Source organism: Neurospora tetraspora (genome assembly GCF_033439725.1).
Source record: "Neurospora tetraspora strain CBS 560.94 chromosome Unknown B0H65scaffold_5, whole genome shotgun sequence".
NCBI classification, from domain to species: Eukaryota; Fungi; Ascomycota; class Sordariomycetes; order Sordariales; family Sordariaceae; genus Neurospora; species Neurospora tetraspora.
Window position 1 is genome coordinate 3356485 of NW_026944387.1, and position 23460 is coordinate 3379944.

Here is a 23460-nt window from a genome sequence, read left to right on the forward strand (position 1 = left end):
GTCGAGTCTTCTTCATTACTCGAGATCCCTCCACCAGTTGGATTGAACCTAGGGTACCTGAGACTTGGCGAGAAAAGGTGAAAGGGTGCTTCTTCTCCTGATCTTACAACACTTTCTGCGTCTTCTCATGTCAACAAAACTCGAAAGAACAACAACTCAATGCTTTCCTTCCTTGGCGATTGATACAAAAACTGAATGGTGATCAGGATACCCACAAACAGCAATAACAAATAAATGATCAGCAAGATCGACTGCAAGAGTGGACCCCTTTTATCCACGTAACTATACAATAGTTTTTGTACAAGTGGCTATCATGTGTGGTGTGGCCGTTAAAGAAAATGGTGTGGGTATGGGGCTCTCGTTAGTTGTAGTCCGTTTTGGCTGGCACAGGCTGCACAGCTTCGTTGTGCATTGCATCATCGTGGTCGGGGTGTCGTCGCAGTCGCAGTCGCATTATCACCGAACGAATGAGCCTCCAAAGTGCCGCCGCTTTAGCCGTTTCGTTAGCTAGAGCCGTGCAGAGCCGTGCCGTTTCGTCGTTGTCCACGTCCGACCGACATCCGTTTGGGGTTTCTGCGGCCCGCAGTCCGTGTGAATGGACTTTGTCCCCGACTCCCCGATTTTCCCGATTCCGCGCTTGCTGCACGATCCCACGTCCCACGATCTGTTGCTGTAACAATATGCAAAGATTGTGGAGAGGGCTGGTGACCCGTCAACGTGAAACATAAAGGATCTCTTTGCTTTTGTGGGACATCTCAGACAACGCAACGGCCAACGCCAACACCACGCCACAAGAGCAGCCTCAATCACGACAGCCAATAATCCGGCGCCCGCACCGCAGGCGACACAGGCATCGGCGATCTCCCGCCGCCGCCGTTAATATTCGCGACTGCACCCGCGACCACGCCCGCGCCCAAACCGCCAATACCAGGAGAATTGGCACCCCCGATATGAAAATCCAATTTCGGGATCTCAATCTTGGGCGGCGCCTCCTCCCTCGGTTTCTTCCCGGGCGTCTTCTTCATCGGACTGACGCCCCTGCTCTCCGGCGGCGGGCCAAACCGCACATCACGCACGTCCCAGCCGTCTTCGGCCGCGGCCGCGACCCAGGTCCGCAGCCCGTCGTGAACGGACCCGTAGAACTTCTCCTTGCACATGCGCAGGCTACCGCCCAGACAGCGTTCCCAGCCCGAGATGCGCAGCTGAGCGCGCAAGGCGTTGCGCTCGGCGGCTGTGGGACCCGTGCATGCGATGATGGCGTTCATCAAGTCCAGGTGGCTGGCGATGTAATTGGTCGCGTCCCATTCGACGCCGCCGACGTAAGGGGCCGCGGGCACGGGCGGTCGTTCTTGCGGGAAGTGTCGGGACATGTAGGCTAGTTGGGCAGCGGTTGCGGTTTCTGAGTCTTCACCTCCTGACCCTGAATGGGGGTCTGTGTCACTTCGTGGTAAGGCTGAGGGATCGATGATGCCCGCTTGGTGTAGTTGTTGTTGTTGCTGAGTATCTTTTTGCTCGCCAATGATGATACCGCCTGACCCTCCGCCGGCGCCGGAAATGCCACTTAATGATGGATCCGCTGGTGGCAAGGAGACAATGTTCATGTTGTGCAAAAATATCCAGAAGACCTCCTTGGTCACGCTCACGGCTTCCTTGCACCATACGCGGTATGGCCGCTCGCGCCTCATCTCGAGGATGAATTCGACTGGCTTCTTTTCCTCTTCCGTCTCGGGGTCCCGCAGGAATTGCAAGATCGTCTGGGCTCGGGTTATGCGTTCCTGAGGCGTAGCGCACTCAATGTAGGTGAGGAGGATCGAGGTGATGATGTTGCGTGTTGTGAACTCGCTTGGCCCCTTCTTCTCGGGGTCGAAGATCAGATGCAACAAGGCTGGGAATAAGGTGGCGTGGATGGTGTGCAGGTACTGTAGTGCCAGGGCGGTGGTGCAGAGGGCTTTTAGGCAAAGAAGGTTTTCGTGCAGGAGGGCGTCTTCGTGTTCCTCTCTATTGCATGGTCAGTATCTCTCTCAAATCACAAAAGTGGAAGAATTTCAGACTCACCTCCACTCAACAGCCATAATCCGATGCAACAGATCCACGATCTCCTTCATCCCCCCTTGCTTTATAAACTCCTCCGTCCAAGCCACCGTCTCATTCCTTAGCAACAGACGAAGCTTATGAAGTTTACCGACCTCCACCAGCTCCGGCTTCCGCACCTTTTGCAGGTAAGCCACAAAGTCCGCCGGCACCTGCTGACTCTTGCCGCTCTTCATACCCAGGAACCCGCCCACGCCGTTTCCGGAAGAGTTACCGTTCAGATCGCCAAACGACGGTCGCTCGTTCATGCTGCTGTCGTTGGACTTGGACCTAAAGTGTCGACCGATACTCTTGCTGGGTGACGACTGGGCCTTGCTGGCGGCCCCCTTACCAAGCGACAGACCGAATCCTTTCCTCTTCGTCCTGCCTGTTCTCTCGTTATCCTTATCCTTGCTGTTACCATCCTCCCGTTTTGAACTAGAGGATGACTGCTGCTGTTGCTGCTGATCTTCCCGTTCTGATCCGGCACCACCATTGACACTGCCTGCGTTCCCTCCCTTCTCAAGAGACGTATTGCTCGCGTTCTGGCTCACCATCTTGGCCTGCATTTCTGCCCAGTCCTGCCGGATGAACTCCAACTTGATGGTGTCGTTGAGGTTGCGCATCTTGTACCGCTGGTTTTCAGGAATGTTGCGCCGGTCCAGCATAGCTTCGAGGTGCTTGTCGATGTCCTTGGGGTCAATGTGCTGTTGAAGCAGAGATTGGGCGCTTTGTTGCCGTTCCATACTTGCGGATTGTGCTGCTGCTGCTGCTGATTTGATTCGCTCTCCTCCTGCTGAGCTACTACTTCCTCCACCGTTACCAGAACTGGAAAACATGCTCTTAACGTTGTATCGTTGGTTTGACCTGTCTGATCCTTGACTTCCGCCTGCTGCCAAATCTGATCCCTTGGCGGTGGCCCACGTTTGCCTCTTCCAACTTCGTTCCTGTCTTTCCTGTGATGATGACTGGTTATTGTTGTTGTCAGATTGCGGTTGCCTGTACCGAGTGTCGGTGCTCGAGTCTGACGGTGTACGCTTCTCGTCCTGCTGATTGTTGCTCGCAAAGTACTGGTGAAACGACTTTGGCCGTGGTTTTGAGCGGCTGTTGTTTCGATCTCGATCGCGGTTTTCCGCTTCAGGCTTCAGATGTTGGTTCTCAGCTATGGACGACCGTCCTGTTCCAGGACGTTCTGGGTCAGCCGGCAATGGTTTGCTGCTGTCCCAGAAGGGATCTCTGTAGTCCAACGGCGAAGCCACTGGTGTCGTGGACGAGCTCAGTCCTGGAGGCGGCGCAAAGGGCGAGCCCCTGGCAAACTGGGCATAAATGGGTGGTGGTGGGCTGGTATCAATGGCACTTGGCGCGCGGTTCTCCTTGTCCTTGTTGCGACGGCGACTGTTCTCTTCTTCCTCTTGTTGCTGCTGCTTCAGATTCTTGGTAGACTTTGGCCTTAGAAGCTGGCCGATGTTGGCGGCTGATTTGACCTTCTTGGGCTTGGTGGGTGATTGGTCTCCTTTGTTCTTGGAGGCTTTGCTGGAATCTTTGGATCCGAAGGGATTAAGCGAGATGGTCGCAAAGGGGTTCGACTTCTTTTCGGGAGATCGTGGTGGCTGGTCGTCCAATTGGTTGGGCTGAAGCTCACCGAGGGCGTCGGCGAATTGACGTCTCTGGTATCCGGACAGGTTCATGTCGCAACTGTGTCGCTGGGCCACCAGGTCGGGGTTGATCTTGGAGGGAGGGCGCAGCAGTTCAGGAGGGTCGATGACGGAAGCAGCCGAGGACGAAATAACGGGATCGCGGTCGCGGTCGGAAGATTTCTGGAAATCGGTCGAGAAAACGGCAGGGGGCAATTGTACTAAACCGGCTCCGACGGTATTGCTTCTCTTATGGCCCATAAGCGACCGGAGGTAGGAGGATTTGGGGCGTTGTTGCGGCTGGACCTGGTTTTGGTTTTGGAGGGGGAAGAAGGGCGGCAGGTCGTTGTCGTTGTTGTTGTTGTTGTTATTGTTGTTGTTATTGTGGCTTCTATCGCGCATGCCGTCGCCTGAGCCTGTTCGGTAGGCAGGAACGCCGCCGTTGAGATCCGCCGCGGGAGGCATGGCGGCGGCAGGCTGTGAAGGGCGAGGCGGACTCAGCTGCTGGCTTTGAGACAGGAGTGGGTGGGAAAAGGGAATTGGAGGCGGTGGAAATGTCTCTGGTGGTCAAAACAAAGGCCCGGGTGATGGGCAGGGGGCCGTGCGAGCGTGCGGAGGATGTGCGGGCGTGATGGGCGTCGTACACGGACGTGTCTCGGGTTTGTTCACGGGGTAACGTCTGGAAGGTTGTTGTTGACAGTAGAAAGAAGTTGATGTTGTCACGATTTCGCGGTCGGTGTGTACACTACCCGTCGTGTAGGTGTGGTATGGCCGGCCCCTGGCGATCGATGAACGGGGGATGTGTAATGGGTTGGAAATAACCTTGATAGCCAATGCTGGGCGGATGCGGAGATTGATGGTGGAAGGATGCTGGACTAGTTCTAGCTTAGAACTGTAGTCGGTCTAGCAAGACCTGATAAGGAGGGAGGAGGCTCAGCTCAGCTCACTTCAGTTCAGGTACTGGAGTCTGGAGTCGGTGGACGGAGTGAAGGGTGGGAATTACTAACCAGAGAGTCGCTGACCAAGCAAACAGTCATTGAACAACAAAACAATTGAACAACAAAATACTAAGCCCGAATCAAAAAGTCGGGATGCGGAATAGCTTCAACAAGAAAACCTGCTGGAATCATGGAGGTCGGAGTCCCCAGGACCTTGCTTGGGACCACGGGGGACCAGTAAAAAGGGACGAAGCCTCCTTCCCAGTCTCCGTTCAGCACTCTGCTCCTCCCAGTCTCGAGCCAGTCCGAGTCCCGCATCCATGTCAGCGTGGTCTGGGCAGCCAATGGAAGCATTGTTTACCCAGGCCAGACGGCCCGTTCCCGTTGCCCAGGCAATCACAGTCCCTGGCAGCAGCCTCTCACCTTGGACCTTCCACTTCTCAGCTTCTCCAATCTTTTTCCTGGCATCTCATCGCTGCTGACAATGGAAGCAACCATCGTGATGAGTCCACGACAATATGCCCGGCTTTAGGCAGGTCCTGAGCGTGCCACGCAGCACCTGCGACTGTCCTGCCTGCCACCTACATACAGCCTGCTGGTGCCACAGCTGCTTAGGTGGTTGTTTATTAGCGAAGCGAGTGCTGGTGGACCTGGCAGTTAACGTGCGTGCATGCATGCATTGAGAATGGATGGCTGGATGCCGTACAATCCAGCCCTGGTAAGTTTGTTAGCTTGGTACGTGACAAGGATTTTGTACCTTTTCTTACAAGGGGGTTCAGCCAGTAAAACTCCCTCGATTTTGCATCGATTTTGAGGGTTGCACTCAAAACGACGATGGGGAAAGCCAGAAGGCCGGCCAAGCCCTCTGAACCGACCTTGAAATGTGGGTAAAAGTGGGTAAAAGGGGAGACGGTGGGCACCGGACCCGTTGGAATCCACTGGATTTGACCTCTTTGGCGATAGTTATGAAGGATTGAGGGTGGGGATGGCTCTGGAGTGGAGTAGAAATAAGGCCTTTGTGCGCGAGAGAGTCGCTGATTCTGCCCTCAGATCACTTTTACTCCACTTTCAGACCCTTTTGGCCAATCAAGGCCCCTGTACCCCCCTGGTTTAGAAAAGTGGGGGAAGAACCAAGCTAACAAACTTTCCAGCATTGTATTGTACAATGAAAAGCAGACTAAATAAAACCAAACCGAAACATCATCACCAACTCAACACCCCCCTCTGCCTATCAAACCCTCCTCTAAGCTGACTCTGCGGCTTAATAACCTTGCCCTGCAAAATCGTAAACTTGACGATACCCTCACAATCCTCCGGCTTGACCCTTGCCAACCAGATACATTGCGCGGCACCCACTTCCTCTTCCTCTCCCTCTCCCTCTTCTTTGACTTTCTTCTCCTCTTCCTTGCCTTCCTCGCTCTCGTTTCTTTTCCTCAACTCCTCAGGCTTCTTCGGCTTGAGTTCCCCGCCCCCTTCTTTGGCTCTCTCCACATGATCCAACCCAAACGCATCCGGCCGCCTATAAACCAACATATTCGCACTATACTTATGCCCGCCCACATGACTAATAAAATAAATCCCCACCCCGCCCGGCCGCTCATCATCCAAATCCCTATACAGTCCCAAAGGCTGCAAATGTCTCTGCAACTCCTTTCTCAACAGGGGCGCACTCTGTCCGCACCTCGCATCTCTTGTTTTCTGCGAGCATAGCAGGATCAAGGCTTGATGTGGGCTGGGGCGCGTGGTGAGTTCCTTGATGTAAGCGGGCGTGGCTTCGGGAAGGGGCGCTTCCAGAGCCCGGGGGATGCTGAAGGGGGTGAGGGGGGATGCGTTGGTGGGCGCGTGGGAGATGATTTTTTCCAAAAGGAAGGGGACGGTGGCCGGAGTGACGTTTTCGATTAAAATGAAGGCGGGCAGGAGGAGGAGGGTGGTGGGCTCGGAGTAGGAGGGGGGGTCGTGGGGGGTGGGCATGTTGGAGGCGGAGAGCATTAGTTTCTGGGGTTTGGGCTTTTGTTAGCATCTTATCCTCATGAGAAAGAAGGATGGAAGAGAAAGAAAAACCGTACCCCGTTAGCAGGCCCCTTAGCCCCCGCAATAGCCTGCATCACACTCCCCTTCTCATCCGCCACATCGCGCACCCAGTCCGTCTTGCCCGTGGCCACCAGCACATGGGTTGCCCATCCTTTGATCTGGCCAAACAGCTCGTCCTCCTCGTCGATCTTGAAGGTGCGCGGGTACGTGATGGTGCAGGTCGCGCACTCGTGGTCGCAGTCGTCGCCGTCAACCTCCTTCGAAACAACGGGGAACAGATCCTCGGGTTTTGTGGCTTTGTTGCCTGAGTCGCCGATGGCGAAGGATTTGGCGCTGTGGAGGAGGGATCTGAACATTTTGGATTTCCAACCCGGTTTTTTGTTGGTCTTGGGTCTGTTGTTTCTGGAGGAATTGGCGACGGCCGGGGAATGAGGATCTGATAAGGAAGAAGATGGCGGCGGCGGGCCCATGGCGTCGGGACCTTCGCTGCCGTGCTAGCTACCCGTCGGCCGTCAATCCGCTTACCTCCGGCGCTAACCTCCGGCGTCAAGGGTGATCCCCAGTTTCGTCGATGCTTGACTGGACCAATTGAGCAATTGAGGTGCTTGGCGTGCGTTGACAGCGGTTGACAGGAAACCAGTGGGGGCGGGGCGGTCTTAACAGATGAATTATCTTTTCCCCACTTAGTGGCGGGTGAAATACTTCGACGCGTATCTAATCGCAGCTCATTGCGTCATAGCAATTGAGATTTGGTCGTCTTCGTTTTGTGTTTTGTGATGTTTGTTTACTGACTTTGGCGATGAGAGTGAAGAAGTGGTCTTTTATATACAAATTATCAGATCCGAATACCCGAACAAACATTGATCTGATTAGCTTACTGTAGCACTTTGTACCACCAACAGCACCTACCAATGTTGTGATGGTGTAGGGGGCTCAGCTCAACACCGCAAAACCGAACATACCCTCCGAGGTCATCCATTTGCGCTAGCTGCCCGTGATCTCGATGATGGTGTGTTTCCGGTACCCTGCCACCTTGGGGTGAGATCATGAAATAGTTTTCCCGCGTCTTATCGCCGAGCCGCTCCCGACCGTTATGTGTAAGTGATAAGATCCGCCAACCGCTGATCATCGGGACCCCGGTATACGGGCGGGCGGATTTAGTTCCGGGGTCTGATATATATACTGTAGTCTATAGCCAAGGGCACCAGGAATGTGTTCAGTCTGTGACGGCACGAAGCGATCCATATCAGTGTTGTGTGGATGTTAGGAAGCACTTCTGTACACATTGGACTTCAAAGTAATCGCATCTACAAAGTACACTACACATTTATTTTCGCTACCGAAACAGTATACGTACTCTCAATCCAAGGACAGAGAGTCCCGCCCAGGATTACGATCAGCTTTGTTTGAGGACCGTCGTTTCAAACCCTCTCCCTCATGAAATCCCCTTGTTGATGGGGCACAACGATAAGATGACCTGCCAAACAGAAGAAGCAAATAAACAGTAACGATAACGATACTTGTGCATGTATAAAAGCTCCATTAGAGAACCACTTCAAGATATTCTCGTGCAATCCCAACCGATCCTTGAAAGGCTGACAAAGGGAAACAGCCGGCAACGTGTGTGTGTGTTTGCAGAACCCTCCCAATCTGTCTATATAACTTCTATCTCTGTGGTCCACCTCGCTATCTTTTTCGCTGTTCGCTCCCTCTCTTCTTCAATGCCCACACTTGCGGCATACTACATCCGCTGTTCCCCTATAAATTCTTTTCAATGAGAGAACCTACTCTCCATCACCAAAACAAAGAAAAGCCCAACCCATAAGTGGTATACAACCAAAAGGAAAGAAGCCAAAACTATAACAGGGGTGTCACATATAGTGGTAGCGATATCCGCAACGGTAATTTTTAGAAATGATCTGATCTCTTGCTCCGGTCCGAGCCCCTGCTTCTCACAGGTGCTTCTTTCCGTCCTCATCCACAGAACTTCCCGTCGACGCCTCGTCCTCCACCTCTTCATCTACCGACTGATCACTGAGGGTATACACCTTACCCTGGCTCTTCCTCCTCCTCATCTCGCCTCTTTCACGCATTGCCTCGCGAATCTTCTTGCTCGCCTCGTTGAAGCCCTCTTCCGTGTTGAGGTTCGGGAATTTGTCAAGTGGCCCGCCGAACTGAACGTTACCGCCACCGCCGCCTGCGCTGCTGCTGCGGCTGCGGCTTCGACTAGGTGGTCGGGTAGCGAACATGGGCACCTGTCCGATGTTGCTAAACGACTCGTTACGTGGAATGTTGCGACTGGACGACGTGGTACCGGTTCTTCTAAGACCGGGGGGGCTCTCGGTGCCGGGCGTGGAGATGCCGGGGGTGGACATGTTGGGCGAGGAGACGCCGCTGTCCCGTCTCTTAAACGGCTGGCTCGGCGAAACGGTGCCGTCGGCGCGAATGCGAGATGAGCCGTCGGCGGCAACGAGACGAGTGTGTTCAAAGTCTGGGAACATCTCGGGTCCGAGGGTGTTGATGAGGTGCGTAACCTGTGCACTGAGTTCTTCTCGCCTTTGCTTGAGACTCTGAAGACTGTAACTCGATGTCGGGTTGATGCACAGCGCAAGTGGGCGTAGGGATTTGAGAATGTCCATCCCGACCTCACCGAAACGCAGAGCAGCAAAAGTAATGGCAGGGAAGAAGACCCATCCGAAGAAGTAGACGAGCCAGATAGGAACCCAGTCGGGCGCATAGCCCCAGAGGCGGTGCTTGCCCACCATGTAGGCTAGCAAACATGTGTATAAATTATACAAGATGGGTGCAACAGCCATAGCGACAAGCATCTTCCAGGTTGCAATGACGTCCTTGCCTTGGATTTTGACCGTCGACCCGGCAAGCGCCTCCTTGGCCTTCTGGTGACTGATGCGCTTGGTAGCAATAAAGACAGGGGCAAAGAGGATCAAGCCTGGGAGCACACCCGCTGACAACACCAGGAGCTTGGCGACACGGTAAAAGAAAGTGACGACAACCTTGGGCCACGACAACTTTGCGTACTGTACCTGGTGGTCGCGGATATTCAGGTATCGAAGCTGTTTGTTGTACTCGGTGACTGATTCTTGCAGCTCAACGATGCGAGGATCATCTTTGTACTTGTCGTATCCCAGAGCGAGGCGACGGTTTAGCTCTACCACGATAGGCAGAGGCAACTTCTTGCCCGCGGGGTTGTACAGGCGTCTTGCCGCTTGAATGACCATCAGGGTGTCATAGTCCGGGGCCGAAACAGTGACAGCGCTCAGGCTTTGATGAACCATGTCGAGAACCTTGGAGATAGCAGCACGTCTCTTATCCTTAATGCCGTACATTTCGACCAGTTCCTTGGGGACCTCGAAAGGAGCGCCGAATTCGAGGACAGCCCTTGACCGGAACTTGTGAGGGTGGAAGTAGTTCATGCCAACCGGCACGATTTTGAGGCCGCAGTCAGGGGCTTCTGCCAGCGTTCCCAGGGCCATGATGGCGACACCTGCCTTCAGGGGCAGCAGCTCGCTGCGGTCGTGGCTGCCTCCTTCTGGGAAGATACCGACGCAGCCACCATTCTTGAGCCGATCAAACACGGCTTGATAAACCTTGGTTTGATCAATATGCGGTGCGATCTTGAACTTTGTACCCTGGTAGCCGTCCTTGATTCCCTTCACCTCCTTGTTCTGGAACTCGCCGTTTTCATCGATATCGTCGCGTCCGGTGAGTTGGAACAAGGGGAGTTTGGAGCCGAGGGGGCGCTTAATGCGAATTTCTTCGGGTCCATGGATTTCGACAATCTCGACGTTGGAGCCGCTCTGACCCTTGATGGAGGGGAGGAAGATTATGCCGCCCACTTCAGCTTGTTTCTCGAAGTTTGTGCCGACGCCGCGGATGAGGGTCGGGTCGTCGATGGGGTCGGGAAGATAGATGGTACCCTCAGCAGGCTTGGCCGAATCTTGGGGTCTGCCGACAGGGACGGAACCGACCTGGCGAGAGGCCCAGCCGATGAAGCCCTTGACGGACTTTTGTGCGATGAGGAGGGAGACGCGGCGTTTAGCCTCATTTCGCAGGGTGCGTTGTAGTACAAGGGCGTCTACGAACTACAGATCAGACGGCAGAGTCAGCCAATGGGTCCCGGTATGCTTGACGTCACGGATTAGGAAGCACGAACCTGGTTTGCGTGTGGTGCGGCGACGAAGAGGACAGGGCCGCTGCGGGGCACCTTCCAAGAACCGCGGGGATGAACTTCACGGAAGAAGGTATCGACCAAGAAGGACATGGTCCACAGGAAGGTGTCGTACTTCCAATTGCTCATGGGATAGAGCTCCTTGGACGCCGAGGGCGACTTTGCGCTCTGCGGAGGAGCGGAGGCATCTTTGTCAGTCGTGATGAGGGGAGTGGTCTCGGTGTTGCCATTCTGGTGGTGATGGGACTCTGGCACATTGCCATTCAGTTGTTGCTGTTGTTCGGCCATGTCTGCAGAGAGAGTGTTTCGATAGTGTTTGGCGAGATGGAAGTCCGGACAACAGTCACCCGAGTCTCTCTCTGTGATCTTCTTCCCTCGGGAACCGCAAGCGGCGCAAAGGAGGAATGGCTTTGCAAAGCCTCTCTCAGTTCGAGATGGACGTCCAGACGACTTGAAGCAGAGATGCGCTCTTTATCGACCGACGGGAGCAGAGAGAGAACCTAGAGAGGAACGAGCGTCGGGTGGTTGCAGTCTTGTTGAGATGGAAACTGGTAAAGGTAAAGAGTTGCACGGGTAGCGGGTAGATCAAGGACTATATTGATAAACTGATAGGGCTGCCCATCGGCCGTCGTGGGGTTTCGATGGGTGGGCAGTCGGGCTCCCCGGCTAACCTAACCTTTTTTTCTGCCAACGTCCGGGAAAGTCTGCGAATTGTCTGGGCTTTGAGGGGGAAGTGGGTCCACTTTGGATGTTGCTCGTTCTGGGAAGGAAGTCCGGCCAAGGACATCGAATGGTAGGTATCGCCAAGTAGACCTAAATGTCTGGAATGTGTTGTAGAAGAAGAATGCCAATGCCTCGGCGCGAACTGCAGTGGGTGAGTGTTATAAGAGTTTTAATATGAGGCTCGCACTTTAGGGCTTGGGCGGTTCGCAGTCCGGTCGCAAACTCGAGGCACGACCTCGGGCCAAATGCGCTCCCGCTTGGATGCGATGGCGAACAGACAGGTCTCCAGTCTGAGATTGCGCGCCGAATTGTATGCAAGGTCACAGCCGGAGCGGATCGTCCCATTCACAATCTTGTCCTTGTCCTTAATTCCGTTCAGAGGAGTGTTTGGTTGCAAGAATAGGTACACGAACAAGGTGTATTTATATTACACAGTCATTGATGATATTTATCATTCGAGGTCGAGTTGAGATAGAGAGTGACAATGGAACGTCAATGCGGGAAACGAACAAGACAAGAGTTCGTTATCTGTTGTGTCCCTCTGACCGATAACGGTTTTCTGCGGGCGGCTGCAGCACTGCCCGTGTTTGTACACCACTGTCCTGGTATCGAACGTTATCAAGAACGAATGGAAAACCTTCGAAAACTCTCGAAAGGGAAAGCCAATCGCATCAACTCCCGATTCGACTCTCTTTTCAGTTCTCAATCCAGGAATTCACAGCGCTCTCTTCCATACCATGTCTGCCCATTTCCGAAGCCACGCGAAAACACATGCTTTTCTCCGTCGCTCTGCTCGGCCAAAACGACTCGGACCGAGAAAGCGCAAGGACCTTTCCGCATTCAGCAAAACTCAACGCCTGCAAGCGTGACGGCCTTTACGGCCTACAACTGTAGCTGCCATCCCGCCACCATCCCTGGAACCGCTTGGCTGCAACGCTTGCATTTCTGACATGTGAAGAATCCGTTGTCCTTCCTTCCAAATCATCACCAAAGCTCACGAGAATGAGAATGCGAAGGAAGGAATGATTCAGAGCATGAGGACTGGCAGGAAAGAGCAGAACCGCCTGGCCGTCAAGGTTCCTGATAGGGATCGAGTTGTGATCTCGACCAATCAGACTTTTCGGAAAGTAACAATTACACCACAACAATGTCGCAACTTCCCTCTTTGCTGACGAGCTTGGCGGAGGGGTCATTGACATCTATCTGCCTGGTGGTGATGTCCTGGAGCTGTTCTTGAAAAAGTGCTATCCCAATTCAGGGTTGATTGCATACACTTACATTTGCTGCAGGTACGGCAAAACTACATGTTTGAAGAGACCATGTTACTTACCTAACAGATCTGTATAGGATATTCAAGCAGATCAGTTAGTCAATGAGCGCTTCCAGAAAGCTAGGTACCGCTACCATCAATCTGCCTGCCAACCTTGCTTCTTGCATCATCGAATGCACAATGGCGGCACATACAGGAATTCTTCTAGGATTCAGCCACTCCATTGGGCACACCCTCTTGAGGCTGAATGTCAAAGAATTCTGATGATGGAAAAAAATAAAAAATCCTGTTGTCTCAGGGACAAATGCAACCCACCATTACGATCACCACCACCCTGAAAGACATCATCTCTACGTCGAGGCCTCGGTGAAGGGTGTCTGGTAATTGCCACAGACTGCAGGTTCAAACATATCTGGACAAGAACCGACGGCAACTGACTCTTCATACCATCATGATACTGAGGAAACCGAGGCTTCTCAAACAGGAGATTCGGTCATATTGAACACCAAGGTAAGTTCGGTTAGACCCGAGATGAATGATACGGAAAGCAGATATTAAAGCTGACTGTTTCCGAATACTGTTGAACAACTCTGGGTAGGTACGAGGTAACAACACGGGAAGAACAAGTGAACTTATAAATGGAACAACATGAGAAGACTCCGAAAGGCATCTAAACTGCTGTATGTCCGTAAGACTCTTCACCTCCTCGGTTCTCTTATACGACCACTCAAACACGTTTAATTTACCCTTCGTCAGGATTTCAGCCCTCATTCACTGTTAAAGACGAAGAAACCAAAACCAACAATTTGTATGAAAGTCCAAATGATTTTCAAACTATTTCCCGGTGTCTTGATGCCAAACAAACCAAGTCATTCGGTCCAATACCGAGCGTTGCTCTTGAGTTTTCAATGAATGGCCTTGGCCAGCTCGGGAGGCATTACTGACCGGGCCATGTGCAAGAGGGAAACAGTATGATACACGAGGGGTTCCGAATGAAGCCTATATGATGGTCCTCCGCAGGTCGTCCTTTTCAGTGTCCTGTATTATATCGTGGTGGAAATTCCTTGTGTTGCTTCGAGAACTTTAAGAATCTCTATCTTGCCTGGCATCAGTGACTTGAGACAGCTCCCTCGTTTCTGCCTCTTCTTGGGCTAGGGGATTTTGTAAGCATGTTCTTCAAACCCGCACCTTCCCGTCCATTTGCTACCTTCATCCCGCCAGAGGCACCTTCCTTGCCAGCCCTCAAGTACCTACCGTACCTCCTAAAGCAAAAGATGCCGGTCAAAGGGGCTGAAGGTGTCAGACGGCGTCCAAAGTATTGGCATTGCTGCAGCGCCTCGCTCGCGTCAACCACATAATTGCTGCAGGTGAGCACAGTCCCACTTCGTTCCAACTTGGCACCCGGTCTATAAGGACATATCGTCGCTCCTCCGTTTCTTCTCCTTTCTTTCCTTTTCCCCCAAGTTTGCCAGCTGATGCGCTTCGGCGTGTCAGATTGACATTCATTATCATTTTCCCCGTTGATATGGATGCAAGCTCTGGCATAGATTGATACCTATTCTTTTTGACCCATTGCTGGGCACCCACGTTGAGTGATCGTTCCGATCTCAAAGATAGGTGGGAATCAGTGGAGGTTACATTTCTCTTTAGCAATGCCGCTTTTGACCGCAAGTTTCACGGCCGAAAAAGTCCTGTCCTCGCCAGGAGACTCAAGAACTAAATCATGTAGAAATTTAACCAGGAAACTATTCAGAGAGATCAACTGTTCCTCTTCCATCCTGCTTCTTGATCCAATCCAGCACAATCATGTACACCGTATCCTTCACAAACCTCCCCTCCTGTGTGTGCCTCAACCTTTCCTCCACAACCAAACACTCATATTCCCCCGTCTTCAGCGTATATGGATGAGGGAAATTAGTCCTCTCCGGTACAATCCCAAAAGGTTCTTCCTCCTCGCCTTCCGGTTTCTTTACTAGGAACGCCTCGCTAAATCCTTCCTTCCTCAACGGCAACCCATACACAGTCCCACATATCACCTAGACAGCAAACAACACCCGCTTTACCTGTCTGCCCTTTGTCGCCCCTTCCCTAGACGGTCTTCTCTTGCCCTTTATAACAGTGTCCCTCTGAGACCCAATCAACAACCAAACCAAAAGAGAAAAAAAAAAGCGCGGTTAGTATAGCGGTTTAGTACTCTCGTTTCCCAACGGGTGTGGTGGGCAAAGAATAACGAGTGACCCGGGTTCGACTCCCGGACTGCGCAGTGACTTCTTTTTTCAGTCTTTTTTTTTTTTTTTTTTTTTTTTTTTTTTTTTTTTTTTTTTTTTGGATTCCACTTCATGCTGAGACATTCCCTCCCTAACCGTTCCTCAAAGGCAAGTCCGGATGAACGGAGACGAATGCTGCAGAGAGCAGCCACCGACCGTGACCAAAGCCGAATGTTTCCGAATATTGACAAAGAACGGGATCAGTTTGAGGTAACTAACAACACAGAAAGAATAAGTGAGCCCGTTAAAGTAACAAACAGCCAAAATATGTCCCAATATGATCTGAACTGTTGCATGTATGTATGTATGTAAGACTCTTCATTCTCTGTTGTTCTCCGAACATCCTGTCATTCTTTTTCATCTACATAGCTGGACAAACTCTCTATTGCCAATAATCCTTCTTCTAGAAGCGACACTTCATCATCAAAGTAAGGAAGACCCACCCATAAGCTGAGACGGAAAAAAGGACTTCCATGACTCCGGATAGGTAGTGCCGCTGCAGGGCTTTATAGCGGAAGCTTTTTTTTCTTGCTTGAAGGAGTCCAATCTCAAGGTTGCTTGAAGGTCGAGCCAATAGGACCGAGCTTGATGTTGGCTACAATAGATAAAAAGTCCAAATGTCAGTTCAGTCGTCGGCCCCAGGGGAAAAAAAAAAAGTGTAAAAAGATCCGCGGAGGGGGAAGAAGATCAACGGAAAGGAGGGGAGGGAGTAAGTAAAACTCACAATAAACAACCTGATTACTCCCCTGACTACTCTCCACCTCCGCCGGCACGCCCGAACTCGTCTCACACGTGCCCCTCCCCTTGCCCGGCGCCTCCGGGTCCGCCGCATCCACGGGAAACGTCGAATCCAACCACAACATATTCGAATGGTGATCGTCCCACAGACTCATGACCAGCACCATCGGCCTGGCAATCGCCGCACTAAACTGCGCAAACCCGCCCTTGTTCGCAGAAATATCCGCGTCGCCGAACGCCACCTTTTGGGCCTTGCAGAATTCGGGAGTAAGAGAATTACCCGGGTTGCCGGAAATGGCCGATTCCGAGTTGGCGATCGTCTTGCCGTTTTGCACGTAGAAGCGCTTGATTTCGGAGAGTTGACCGTTGGAGGAGCCTTTGGTGAGGAATTGCGTGACGACGGTGAATTTTTGGTTGGTGTCGACGGTAAACATGCCCGGACCCGGACCGTAGAAATCGCGGACGCCCTGCCGGTACGAGTTGAAGTCGCAGCCGTCCGGGTCGCAGGTGCCCGAGTAGCGGTTGTTGGCCGAGTAAGTGCCGCCGCACAAGTCGCCTTCGCACCGGTGTTGGCCGATGGTGGTGCAAGGGTGCGGGGTGAAGGCAACGAACTCGATCATCCCAATGATTACTACGACAAGCTACCCCCTCGTGAGCCAGAAGAGGAATTCGAACCCCCTGAATAGGATGAGGATGTAGATGATATCGATGAACAGGGCCGGGGATTGCTGCATAATGAGCTCCCTGGGGAACTCCATGGCGGTGATCCCCTTGACCACGATGACCTTGAGTTATTGGGTCACAGGGACATTGATTTTCACGATTGGTCTGACAAAATCAACTACCAGGAATTGGTTGACCAAGCCGCTGATTACCGGAAGAACAGAAGGAGTAACCACAACCTTCCTAATCCTGATCCCATTACACAAGCCGCCTTTGACAGTCTCAACCCTGAACAACGGCTAGTGTTCGACGAGTTTGTCAATCATTATCAAGACTGGCTCAACGGCAATACATCCCCCCAACTGCTTCTTCAAGTTGACGGCAGAGATGGCACTGGCAAGTCGCATTTAATACGACTGCTGTCCCATCGCATGGATGAAATGGCTGCAATGCATGGCCGGCCTTCCTGTTTAATCCGGGCAGCTCCTACTGGTGTAGCCGCTAACAACATCAACGGCCATACTTTGTATTCATTGCTTCGACTTATATCGTCTTTCTAAAGCCACGACATCGAGATTGATGAACAACGTCTTATGCCAAAAGACGGCGATATATCGCCAGGATGTGGTCAAGCCTTCGGCCACTCACACCGCGGCATGATGATGTCGCACGATAGCCAGAGGTGCTCCTTCCCTCTGACGCTCCTTCCGCCTCTAGTCATTAGGGCATGATCAAAATTGACCACCAGCAGCCCATGGCCAGACTAAGCAGGTACGATTGCTCCTTCCGTCTTTATAGAGTTACCCTAGATTGTGGTAAATCAAGATGCCCGCCCACAAATCCAAATCCTCGTTTTGCGTTTCTCTCTTCATCGTGGGAGTGTTGTATCTTGTGGTGCCATCGCCTCTCCGAAGACCGTATCTTTTTCTACCTCGAGAACACCGTTTTCTCCCTTGAGAATACCGTTACGACACGAGGGCTCCTGTTGTTATGCTGGCACTTGTTCTGGAGTGTGGTTCCAAGAGGTCGTCGGTATATTCAGAGCCACGTTACTCTCCGACTCCGGTTGGGGAGTATTCAATTGCTTCGGCGAGCGAGGCTCTGAGTCCCCGGCTGCATTGAGGGCTCACTCCGGATCGTCATCCTAGAACCAGTTACGATGGAAGAGTTACAAGCTACTACGACCCGTTACGGTGCTCAACGTACGTCCAAGCTGGCAGCTAGCACCAACAAGCCAGATTCTACTACCAAAAGATCCACACGGCGCTCACCAAAGACCCCCTCCTGTTAGTGAAACGCCCTCTTATACTACCGGGCCGGGAGACTGACTGCTCATAGCATCCGAACCAGCCGCTCTCTCTCAAAATACCACGGCAGAAGGCAAGAAGAGTCCGGCCCTGCGCAGAAGTGCCAGAAACAAGAGTAAGGGGCGCCCCGACTACTCCTATATACCCGACATTGGCGACGGGACATCAGTCATACGACAGGCCCCCGAGACTCCTGTCACCTCTTTTACCCTTTCCACCCTCTCCTCTACTACACGCACCAGCACTTCAACGACCCTGAGCAGCCCACCACAACTCTACTCAACCCCTCCGCACAGTCCTACCAAAGGATAGCTCTCGGGACCTTCAGAGACAATCGCCAAGTTTCTCGATAGCTTCCCTGAAGGCTACGAACGCGAAGATGTCTCTAGCGAAGGCCTATTGTGCGGCCTACGGGCTCTTAGCCGCAGCGTGGAACTGCAGTTCGGCGGCATAACAGCTCCTACTGTCAAGGAACTCCATACTATCGCCCAGAGTGACGAGATGGTTGATAGGGAGAAGCATATAACTATGGGTAATGGCGTTAGGCCATTGGACAAAGATTACAGCGTCGACCAGCTGGCGAGCATACTACAACTATGGTGCGGCGTCCATGAGCAAGACCTAGTGTTTGGTTGCCTGATGAGGAGCGGAACAATCAACCTCTACGACAACGACAATACTACGGCCGCTACGGGTATTGTGTGGATCTATAGTTCGAATGATGGGCAGGCAACGGCGGACGACTACACCGACCACTACGAAGCTCTCCGCAGACCGACCGTCTCAGGCTCGCAAGATAGCAAAACGTCTTCGTCCTCATCAAAGAAGAGATGTGAGTTCATGATATGCGTCTCCGCGGGCAAACAAATTGCTAACATGCTCGCCAATAGCCGCAGACTTCTCCCTATCCGCCTCCGTTGCCGAGAGCTCCGCTAAGAAGCAGCGCATTGAAGATGATCCAGGCTACGATTCCAGCAGTAGCGGCAGCAGCGATGAGGGCGTCGGCTTCGATGACGAATACTTTGATTTGATCGATCCGGGGCTCCTTGACGACGACGACGAGTGGCTGTCTGAGGACGATGAGGATGGTGGCGAGTCGCCGGTGGCAGTGGCACCACCAACAATATCGCCGGACGCAGAAGGCCTCTTCCGCGTCGGGAAGCAACCCCCAAAATCACACGCTCATTTGGTCTGGAGCATTCCACAACGCATAGCGTCTATGCAAATAAAGAGCATCATTTTCAGCAGATTACGTTATACGGACAAGTCCTTTCCGGGCGCCACAGAAGAAAGTCTTTCCAAACTTGGGGAAGACCTCCTTTCACACTTAACCTCCACTATGACAAAAGCAGAGGGCAACGCCGACTACGAAAAGCGGTATTGTGACTATACCGGTCAAGTGATGTTCTGGAGCTCAGGTCCACGCCACTGGTCGATTGAAGCTGCATACCCAGTCACCATGTCAGGCGGAGGCCTTGCGTACCACGCAAACCCGAATGTTGTCATGGTTATGGTATTTCTCAACATCCTCAAGAAAAGGCATCCAATACTAGTCCTACCCACAATTTCATCATTCTTAAATGCCGCAGATAAATCGCAGAAGGATTGGGCTTTTAACGCGGCGGACAATCTTTGTTCTATTTACCGCCCCTTCCATCTCGGACATTACCATCAGAGACAGCTGGCTGAATGGTCGGGTTGGGACAATACCAGGCTTAAGGAGATGGTAGATACCGTGCGAACCGGGATCTTAACTCCTAAGCAACAAGAACAACTAGATCAGTATGAGGTAAAGGAGCTTTTCAATGTTTTAGACAGGAAGGCGGGAATTTATACAACGGATATAACCAAGGTTTATAACAACATGAAGAAGATCGCAGCGAAGTACACAATAAGCCCCGACGAGTTCGACGAGTTATGCTTCATCGACTCCCCATCTGGTTCTCGGCCTCGAGTTTTCTATCCATTTTGGCATCGTTCAAGGGATTTAGCAAAAGAGGTCAGCTGGGACTGGTCTTCTTTATTCGACTTTGCGAATTGGAGGCTAAGCCGGCTAAGACGTTATTGCAACCGCTATGGGGAGAAGGCTAAACTCAGCGAGACGGATATGGATAGGTACTGCGTCGTTTACTGGATGACACACTGGATATGTGACAAGATCAGAGCGATTAAAGACTCCAACGAGGTTCAAACGGTGGAAGACATTGCTTGGCGTTTGGTAGACCGGTGGGGGGTTACCCATTGTGCCATGGCAGCGCCATATTTTTGGGGCGTCGTTGTGCAAAAAGAACGACGTAAGTACTGAACTATATTGATACCGATGTCAAAGAACCAGGCTAACTTTCTAACAGCACGGTATTGCGATGCTTTTCGGCCTCGTTTCTCCCCCGAGCGGTGTAGCCTTCGACCCTGTCAACCATTTCGACCTTAGGGAGTGCACTATCGAGATAGACAGTTACGCTACCAACTTCGCAATGGGCTTCTCTAGTACCGACTATTGGCCCAAGCTTCTTGCACTCCTACGTACAGTACCAGTGCAGACTCCCCTCTGGCGGATGGAGGATTCCTTGGGGATGCGTAGATGGGTAAGCAGAAGCAAAAGTACGACTACCAGCACTGGACCCCGACCCCCAGTAGTAAGATTCACTATGCCTCTACTGGACTCAAGCTTATGGATGTCGGACTATGGGGAAGAGATATCGGCGCACTTCAAGTGCGAGATATGCGACATTCATTTTGACAGCATCGGGGAATGGATCAACCATTGTCGTCAACAACATAGCGACCCCCCTCCTACCACGGATCAACCAGGCACAGACAAGCCATATCCGGACCAACCAGCTAAAGACAAAGAGTATTGGGATACTCGTTTCAAGTGCAAACAATGCGGCAATGATTGTATGAGCGCGTGGAAGTTGACCCAACATCTGATAAGCCACAGTTCGGAAAGGCCTTTCCAATGTTCGGAGCCCGGCTGCATCAAAGCCTTCAAAGAAAAGGGGCACTTAAGACGTCATATTGCTACAGTACACAGTACCGAAAAGCCCAGTACCGAAAAGCCTTTCCTTCAAAACAAAGGGGCACCTAACCGTTCATTTGGAGAGCCACAGTACCGAAAAGCCTTTCACATGTTCAGAGCCCGGCTGCATCATGGCCTTCAAAAGAAAGGGGCACTTAAGACGTCATATTACTGCAGCACACAGTACCGAAAAGCCTTTCCAATGTTCAGAGCCCGGCTGCATTAAGGCCTTCAAAAGAAAGGAATGCTTAAAACGTCATATTACTGCAGCACACAGTACCGAAAAGCCTTTCCAATGTTCGGAGCCCGGTTGCATCAAGGGCTATAAGTACAAGAACAAGCTCACCCTCCATATAGCGAAGGAACACTCAAAGGGTGGATAGGACGTATATGGGCGAGGAAGTAGAACATAAGGTGTTGGGTGTCACGGGTCTACTAGGTGTGCACGATAGTAGGGGTAGAATAGAGCTTGAGATTGTTAATAAGGAGGAAAAGGTCTGCAAGCCTGAACAAGTCTATAGAAATATAGCTATATACTATAATGAACAAGTGGCCTGAATGAGCCCATGTATGACCCCAATAATGGCACCCTCCGAACTCCAATTCTCCTAGGCATTCCCTATGCGGCGGATGGGAACAAAAAGTAGAGAAGTGCGTCCAGTGATGCTGGCAAAAGTCGTGATGTGTTTCGTAACCCCGTGTCCAACCCTAATATTACAATTCCGAAACTCCCAATTCCTATCCTGTTAGGCTGTGTTTGTTCTCGGACTGTCAGCAGGAAAAAGGATTGATACTATTATTTTTATACTGCTGATAGTATAAAATGGCTTGCTCGGAGTATGCTTGTTAGGAAGTGGGGAGTCCATCGAAAGGCTCCTGAATATCCGATGGAGACCTATGCTCAAATTATTATCTGCACTATCGCCTTGCACAACTTCCTGTTGCAGTATGGTGATATCGAAATGGAGATCGATGCCCGGGTGGGCAGGGCTCTGGATCGAGAAGGGAATCAGCCACGTATACTCGACCCAAATCGCTTCCATGACGATGAACTGGTCTCTGGGGATAATAACCGAATGGTGCAGATGAGGGAGGAGATGGCAGACGAGATGTGGGCAAATTGGAATCGGGATAGGGTATACTTCTGCTTCCTTCCTTTCTTCTTTTTTCTCCCCATGGTCAAGTAGGGAATGCACTATTTGCTTCCCTTGCAAGGGTGGGTGGGTGGGTGTTAGTTACCTCTACCTGTGTGTGATGCTGATGGTGGGAGAGAGGGAGAGGGATGGGGATGGGGAACGGGGTGGGTAAGGTAGGTAGGTAACACGAACCAGATATCCATCTCGGTGCAGCAAGAGCCGTACTTGCCCACGCCGGCGTTGGGGTCGTTGGTGGACTCCTTCCAGTCGCCTACGTTGGCCTCGCCGTTGATGAACTTCAAGTCACGCGGGCATTGGGCGTCGCAGTAGCCGGTGCCGTATTTGGCGCCGGCTTTGTTGCCGGAGTACTTGGATAAACCGCCGTCTTCGTCCATGGCGACGAAGTACAGGGCACCGTTGAGACCGCAGCTGTCATGGTGGTCAGTCAGCATCTGATCTCTGCTCTTTGTTGTTGTTGTTGTTGTTGTTGTTGTTGTTGTTGTTGTTGTTGTTGTTGACGATGGCCTTGTCGATACTAAGGAGATCTGGGTGAGCTTACCCAAGCTTTGAGACGTCCACGTCAAAGGTGAACTCGTTACCAAGCAGAGTGTACATCTGATACTTGGCGGCGCTGGCCATCATGTACAGACGAGAACCAATGTTGGTGGCTGGTATTCACATGGTACATACATCGTCAGTAACATATCTTCGTTGGCAGGATTGCGATAGAAGGCAACTACTCACAGTAATCCCCCTTCTGCACAAACTTCAACGTCAAAGCATTCCCGCTAGTCGAAGCATCATACGTCGACGCGTAAGAAGCGCCATCGACAGCACAGTTGGACGCACACGACTTGCCGTCCTTGCAAATCGTCGTGTTCCAGGTATTGCCGGTGTAGCAGTTGGTGTAGCCGTTCTTGTCGTGCACCCAGCGCCAGTTGGCGTCGATGGTGACCTCGCCGTTCACGTTGCTGCACGAGCCGCTGGCGGTGCACTTTTGCCATGTCATCTTGGGATGCGTCTCGGTCGTCTCTTTGCCGACTTGTTGGGCGGCAATGGAGCCGGCGAAGGCCGCGAGGGCGGCGAGCTGGGAAAACATGGTGATGAACGGTACGAACTCCCGAATGGGAGAGAGATTGGCGATGGGCGAGAGAGAAGGATGATCCCACAAGTTATTTTCCAAATGGAGGTGGGTGGATTTTATATGGATGGTCTCATGGCTTTTTGGATTCTTGTATCACTCGTATCTTGATGTGCTGTTGACCCGTGGCGGAGAGTCTGTTTCTCAGCGTTCCGTAAATGCTCCGGTCCTGGCAACTTCAAGGAACTTGTTCCATGGACATTTCCTCGCTCCCACATGCGCTATTTCGGGACTCTGGGCCTGAATGCCGAGAGCATGTCCACGAGAATCTGTCATGTAGGAGAAAGAGGTCCTGGCAGCAGATCAGAGGTGGCATTGAAAGGGGCAGAGAAAT

At 52.1% G+C, this 23460-nt stretch overlaps 9 protein-coding genes and 1 non-coding gene across 10 annotated transcripts; 5 read left to right on the plus strand and 5 right to left on the minus strand.

Moving 5' to 3' along the window:
- The first annotated feature begins 284 nt into the window (after window positions 1-284).
- On the plus strand, window positions 285-767 carry B0H65DRAFT_238553 (uncharacterized protein). Its single transcript, XM_062822285.1, has one exon. The coding sequence runs from the start codon at window positions 468-470 to the stop codon at window positions 726-728; it is 261 nt and encodes an 86-aa protein (XP_062680840.1). The 5' UTR covers window positions 285-467; the 3' UTR covers window positions 729-767.
- A 39-nt stretch (window positions 768-806) lies between these two features.
- Window positions 807-4169, minus strand: B0H65DRAFT_510027 (uncharacterized protein; the record flags this gene model as incomplete). Its single annotated transcript, XM_062828363.1, has 2 exons — window positions 807-1998; window positions 2056-4169. 2 exons carry the CDS (start codon window positions 4167-4169, stop codon window positions 807-809), a joined length of 3306 nt encoding a protein of 1101 aa, XP_062680841.1.
- Window positions 4170-5654: 1485 nt separating this feature from the next.
- Window positions 5655-7490, minus strand: B0H65DRAFT_470177 (Sucrase/ferredoxin-like-domain-containing protein). Its single transcript, XM_062827040.1, has 2 exons — window positions 6709-7490; window positions 5655-6637 (listed from the first exon to the last, which is right to left on the minus strand). The coding sequence occupies exons 1-2, from the start codon at window positions 7141-7143 to the stop codon at window positions 5846-5848; spliced, it is 1227 nt and encodes a 408-aa protein (XP_062680842.1). The 5' UTR covers window positions 7144-7490; the 3' UTR covers window positions 5655-5845.
- A 1048-nt stretch (window positions 7491-8538) lies between these two features.
- B0H65DRAFT_238697 (uncharacterized protein) lies at window positions 8539-11326 on the minus strand. The gene is made up of 2 exons (XM_062822288.1): window positions 10848-11326; window positions 8539-10776 (listed from the first exon to the last, which is right to left on the minus strand). The coding sequence occupies exons 1-2, from the start codon at window positions 11148-11150 to the stop codon at window positions 8626-8628; spliced, it is 2454 nt and encodes an 817-aa protein (XP_062680843.1). The 5' UTR covers window positions 11151-11326; the 3' UTR covers window positions 8539-8625.
- A 3697-nt stretch (window positions 11327-15023) lies between these two features.
- On the plus strand, window positions 15024-15118 carry B0H65DRAFT_t301. The gene has a single exon. It is a non-coding gene; the product is annotated as a tRNA-Gly (tRNA).
- Window positions 15119-15242: 124 nt separating this feature from the next.
- B0H65DRAFT_540590 (glycoside hydrolase) lies at window positions 15243-16657 on the minus strand. The gene is made up of 2 exons (XM_062829156.1): window positions 15847-16657; window positions 15243-15717 (listed from the first exon to the last, which is right to left on the minus strand). Exons 1-2 carry the CDS (start codon window positions 16478-16480, stop codon window positions 15671-15673), a joined length of 681 nt encoding a protein of 226 aa, XP_062680844.1. The 5' UTR covers window positions 16481-16657; the 3' UTR covers window positions 15243-15670.
- A 1580-nt stretch (window positions 16658-18237) lies between these two features.
- B0H65DRAFT_238761 (uncharacterized protein) lies at window positions 18238-18908 on the plus strand. Its single transcript, XM_062822289.1, has one exon. It carries the CDS (start codon window positions 18332-18334, stop codon window positions 18764-18766), a length of 435 nt encoding a protein of 144 aa, XP_062680845.1. The 5' UTR covers window positions 18238-18331; the 3' UTR covers window positions 18767-18908.
- Window positions 18909-19232: 324 nt separating this feature from the next.
- On the plus strand, window positions 19233-20514 carry B0H65DRAFT_427902 (uncharacterized protein; the record flags this gene model as incomplete). Its single annotated transcript, XM_062824717.1, has 3 exons — window positions 19233-20015; window positions 20053-20124; window positions 20182-20514. Coding segments are annotated over 3 exons (1188 nt in total), but the record flags the coding sequence as incomplete, so codon positions are not given.
- Window positions 20515-20939: 425 nt separating this feature from the next.
- On the plus strand, window positions 20940-21360 carry B0H65DRAFT_470188 (uncharacterized protein). The gene has a single exon (XM_062827041.1). It carries the CDS (start codon window positions 20981-20983, stop codon window positions 21230-21232), a length of 252 nt encoding a protein of 83 aa, XP_062680847.1. The 5' UTR covers window positions 20940-20980; the 3' UTR covers window positions 21233-21360.
- A 668-nt stretch (window positions 21361-22028) lies between these two features.
- B0H65DRAFT_576866 (glycoside hydrolase) lies at window positions 22029-23292 on the minus strand (the record flags this gene model as incomplete). The annotated part of the gene is made up of 4 exons (XM_062830671.1): window positions 22730-23292; window positions 22545-22653; window positions 22178-22414; window positions 22029-22056 (listed from the first exon to the last, which is right to left on the minus strand). Exons 1-4 carry the CDS (start codon window positions 23082-23084, stop codon window positions 22029-22031), a joined length of 729 nt encoding a protein of 242 aa, XP_062680848.1. The 5' UTR covers window positions 23085-23292.
- Between the last annotated feature and the right edge of the window lie 168 nt (window positions 23293-23460).

What these genes read in the sequence shown, in the direction of transcription:
- B0H65DRAFT_238553 (XM_062822285.1), top strand. Translation starts at nt 468, where the DNA reads ATGAGCCTCCAAAGTGCCGCCGCTTTAGCCGTTTCGTTAGCTAGAGCC.
- B0H65DRAFT_470177 (XM_062827040.1), bottom strand. Translation starts at nt 7,143, where the DNA reads ATGGGCCCGCCGCCGCCATCTTCTTCCTTATCAGATCCTCATTCCCCG. An exon ending in CTAAGGGGCCTGCTAACGGG is followed by an intron (nt 6,638 to 6,708) that starts GTACGGTTTTTC and finishes CCCAAACCCCAG; the next exon opens with AAACTAATGCTCTCCGCCTC.
- B0H65DRAFT_238697 (XM_062822288.1), bottom strand. Translation starts at nt 11,150, where the DNA reads ATGGCCGAACAACAGCAACAACTGAATGGCAATGTGCCAGAGTCCCAT. An exon ending in CCGCACCACACGCAAACCAG is followed by an intron (nt 10,777 to 10,847) that starts GTTCGTGCTTCC and finishes TCTGATCTGTAG; the next exon opens with TTCGTAGACGCCCTTGTACT.
- B0H65DRAFT_540590 (XM_062829156.1), bottom strand. Translation starts at nt 16,480, where the DNA reads ATGATCGAGTTCGTTGCCTTCACCCCGCACCCTTGCACCACCATCGGC. An exon ending in GAGTAATCAGGTTGTTTATT is followed by an intron (nt 15,718 to 15,846) that starts GTGAGTTTTACT and finishes TATCTATTGTAG; the next exon opens with CCAACATCAAGCTCGGTCCT.
- B0H65DRAFT_238761 (XM_062822289.1), top strand. Translation starts at nt 18,332, where the DNA reads ATGGTTGATAGGGAGAAGCATATAACTATGGGTAATGGCGTTAGGCCA.
- B0H65DRAFT_470188 (XM_062827041.1), top strand. Translation starts at nt 20,981, where the DNA reads ATGGCCTTCAAAAGAAAGGGGCACTTAAGACGTCATATTACTGCAGCA.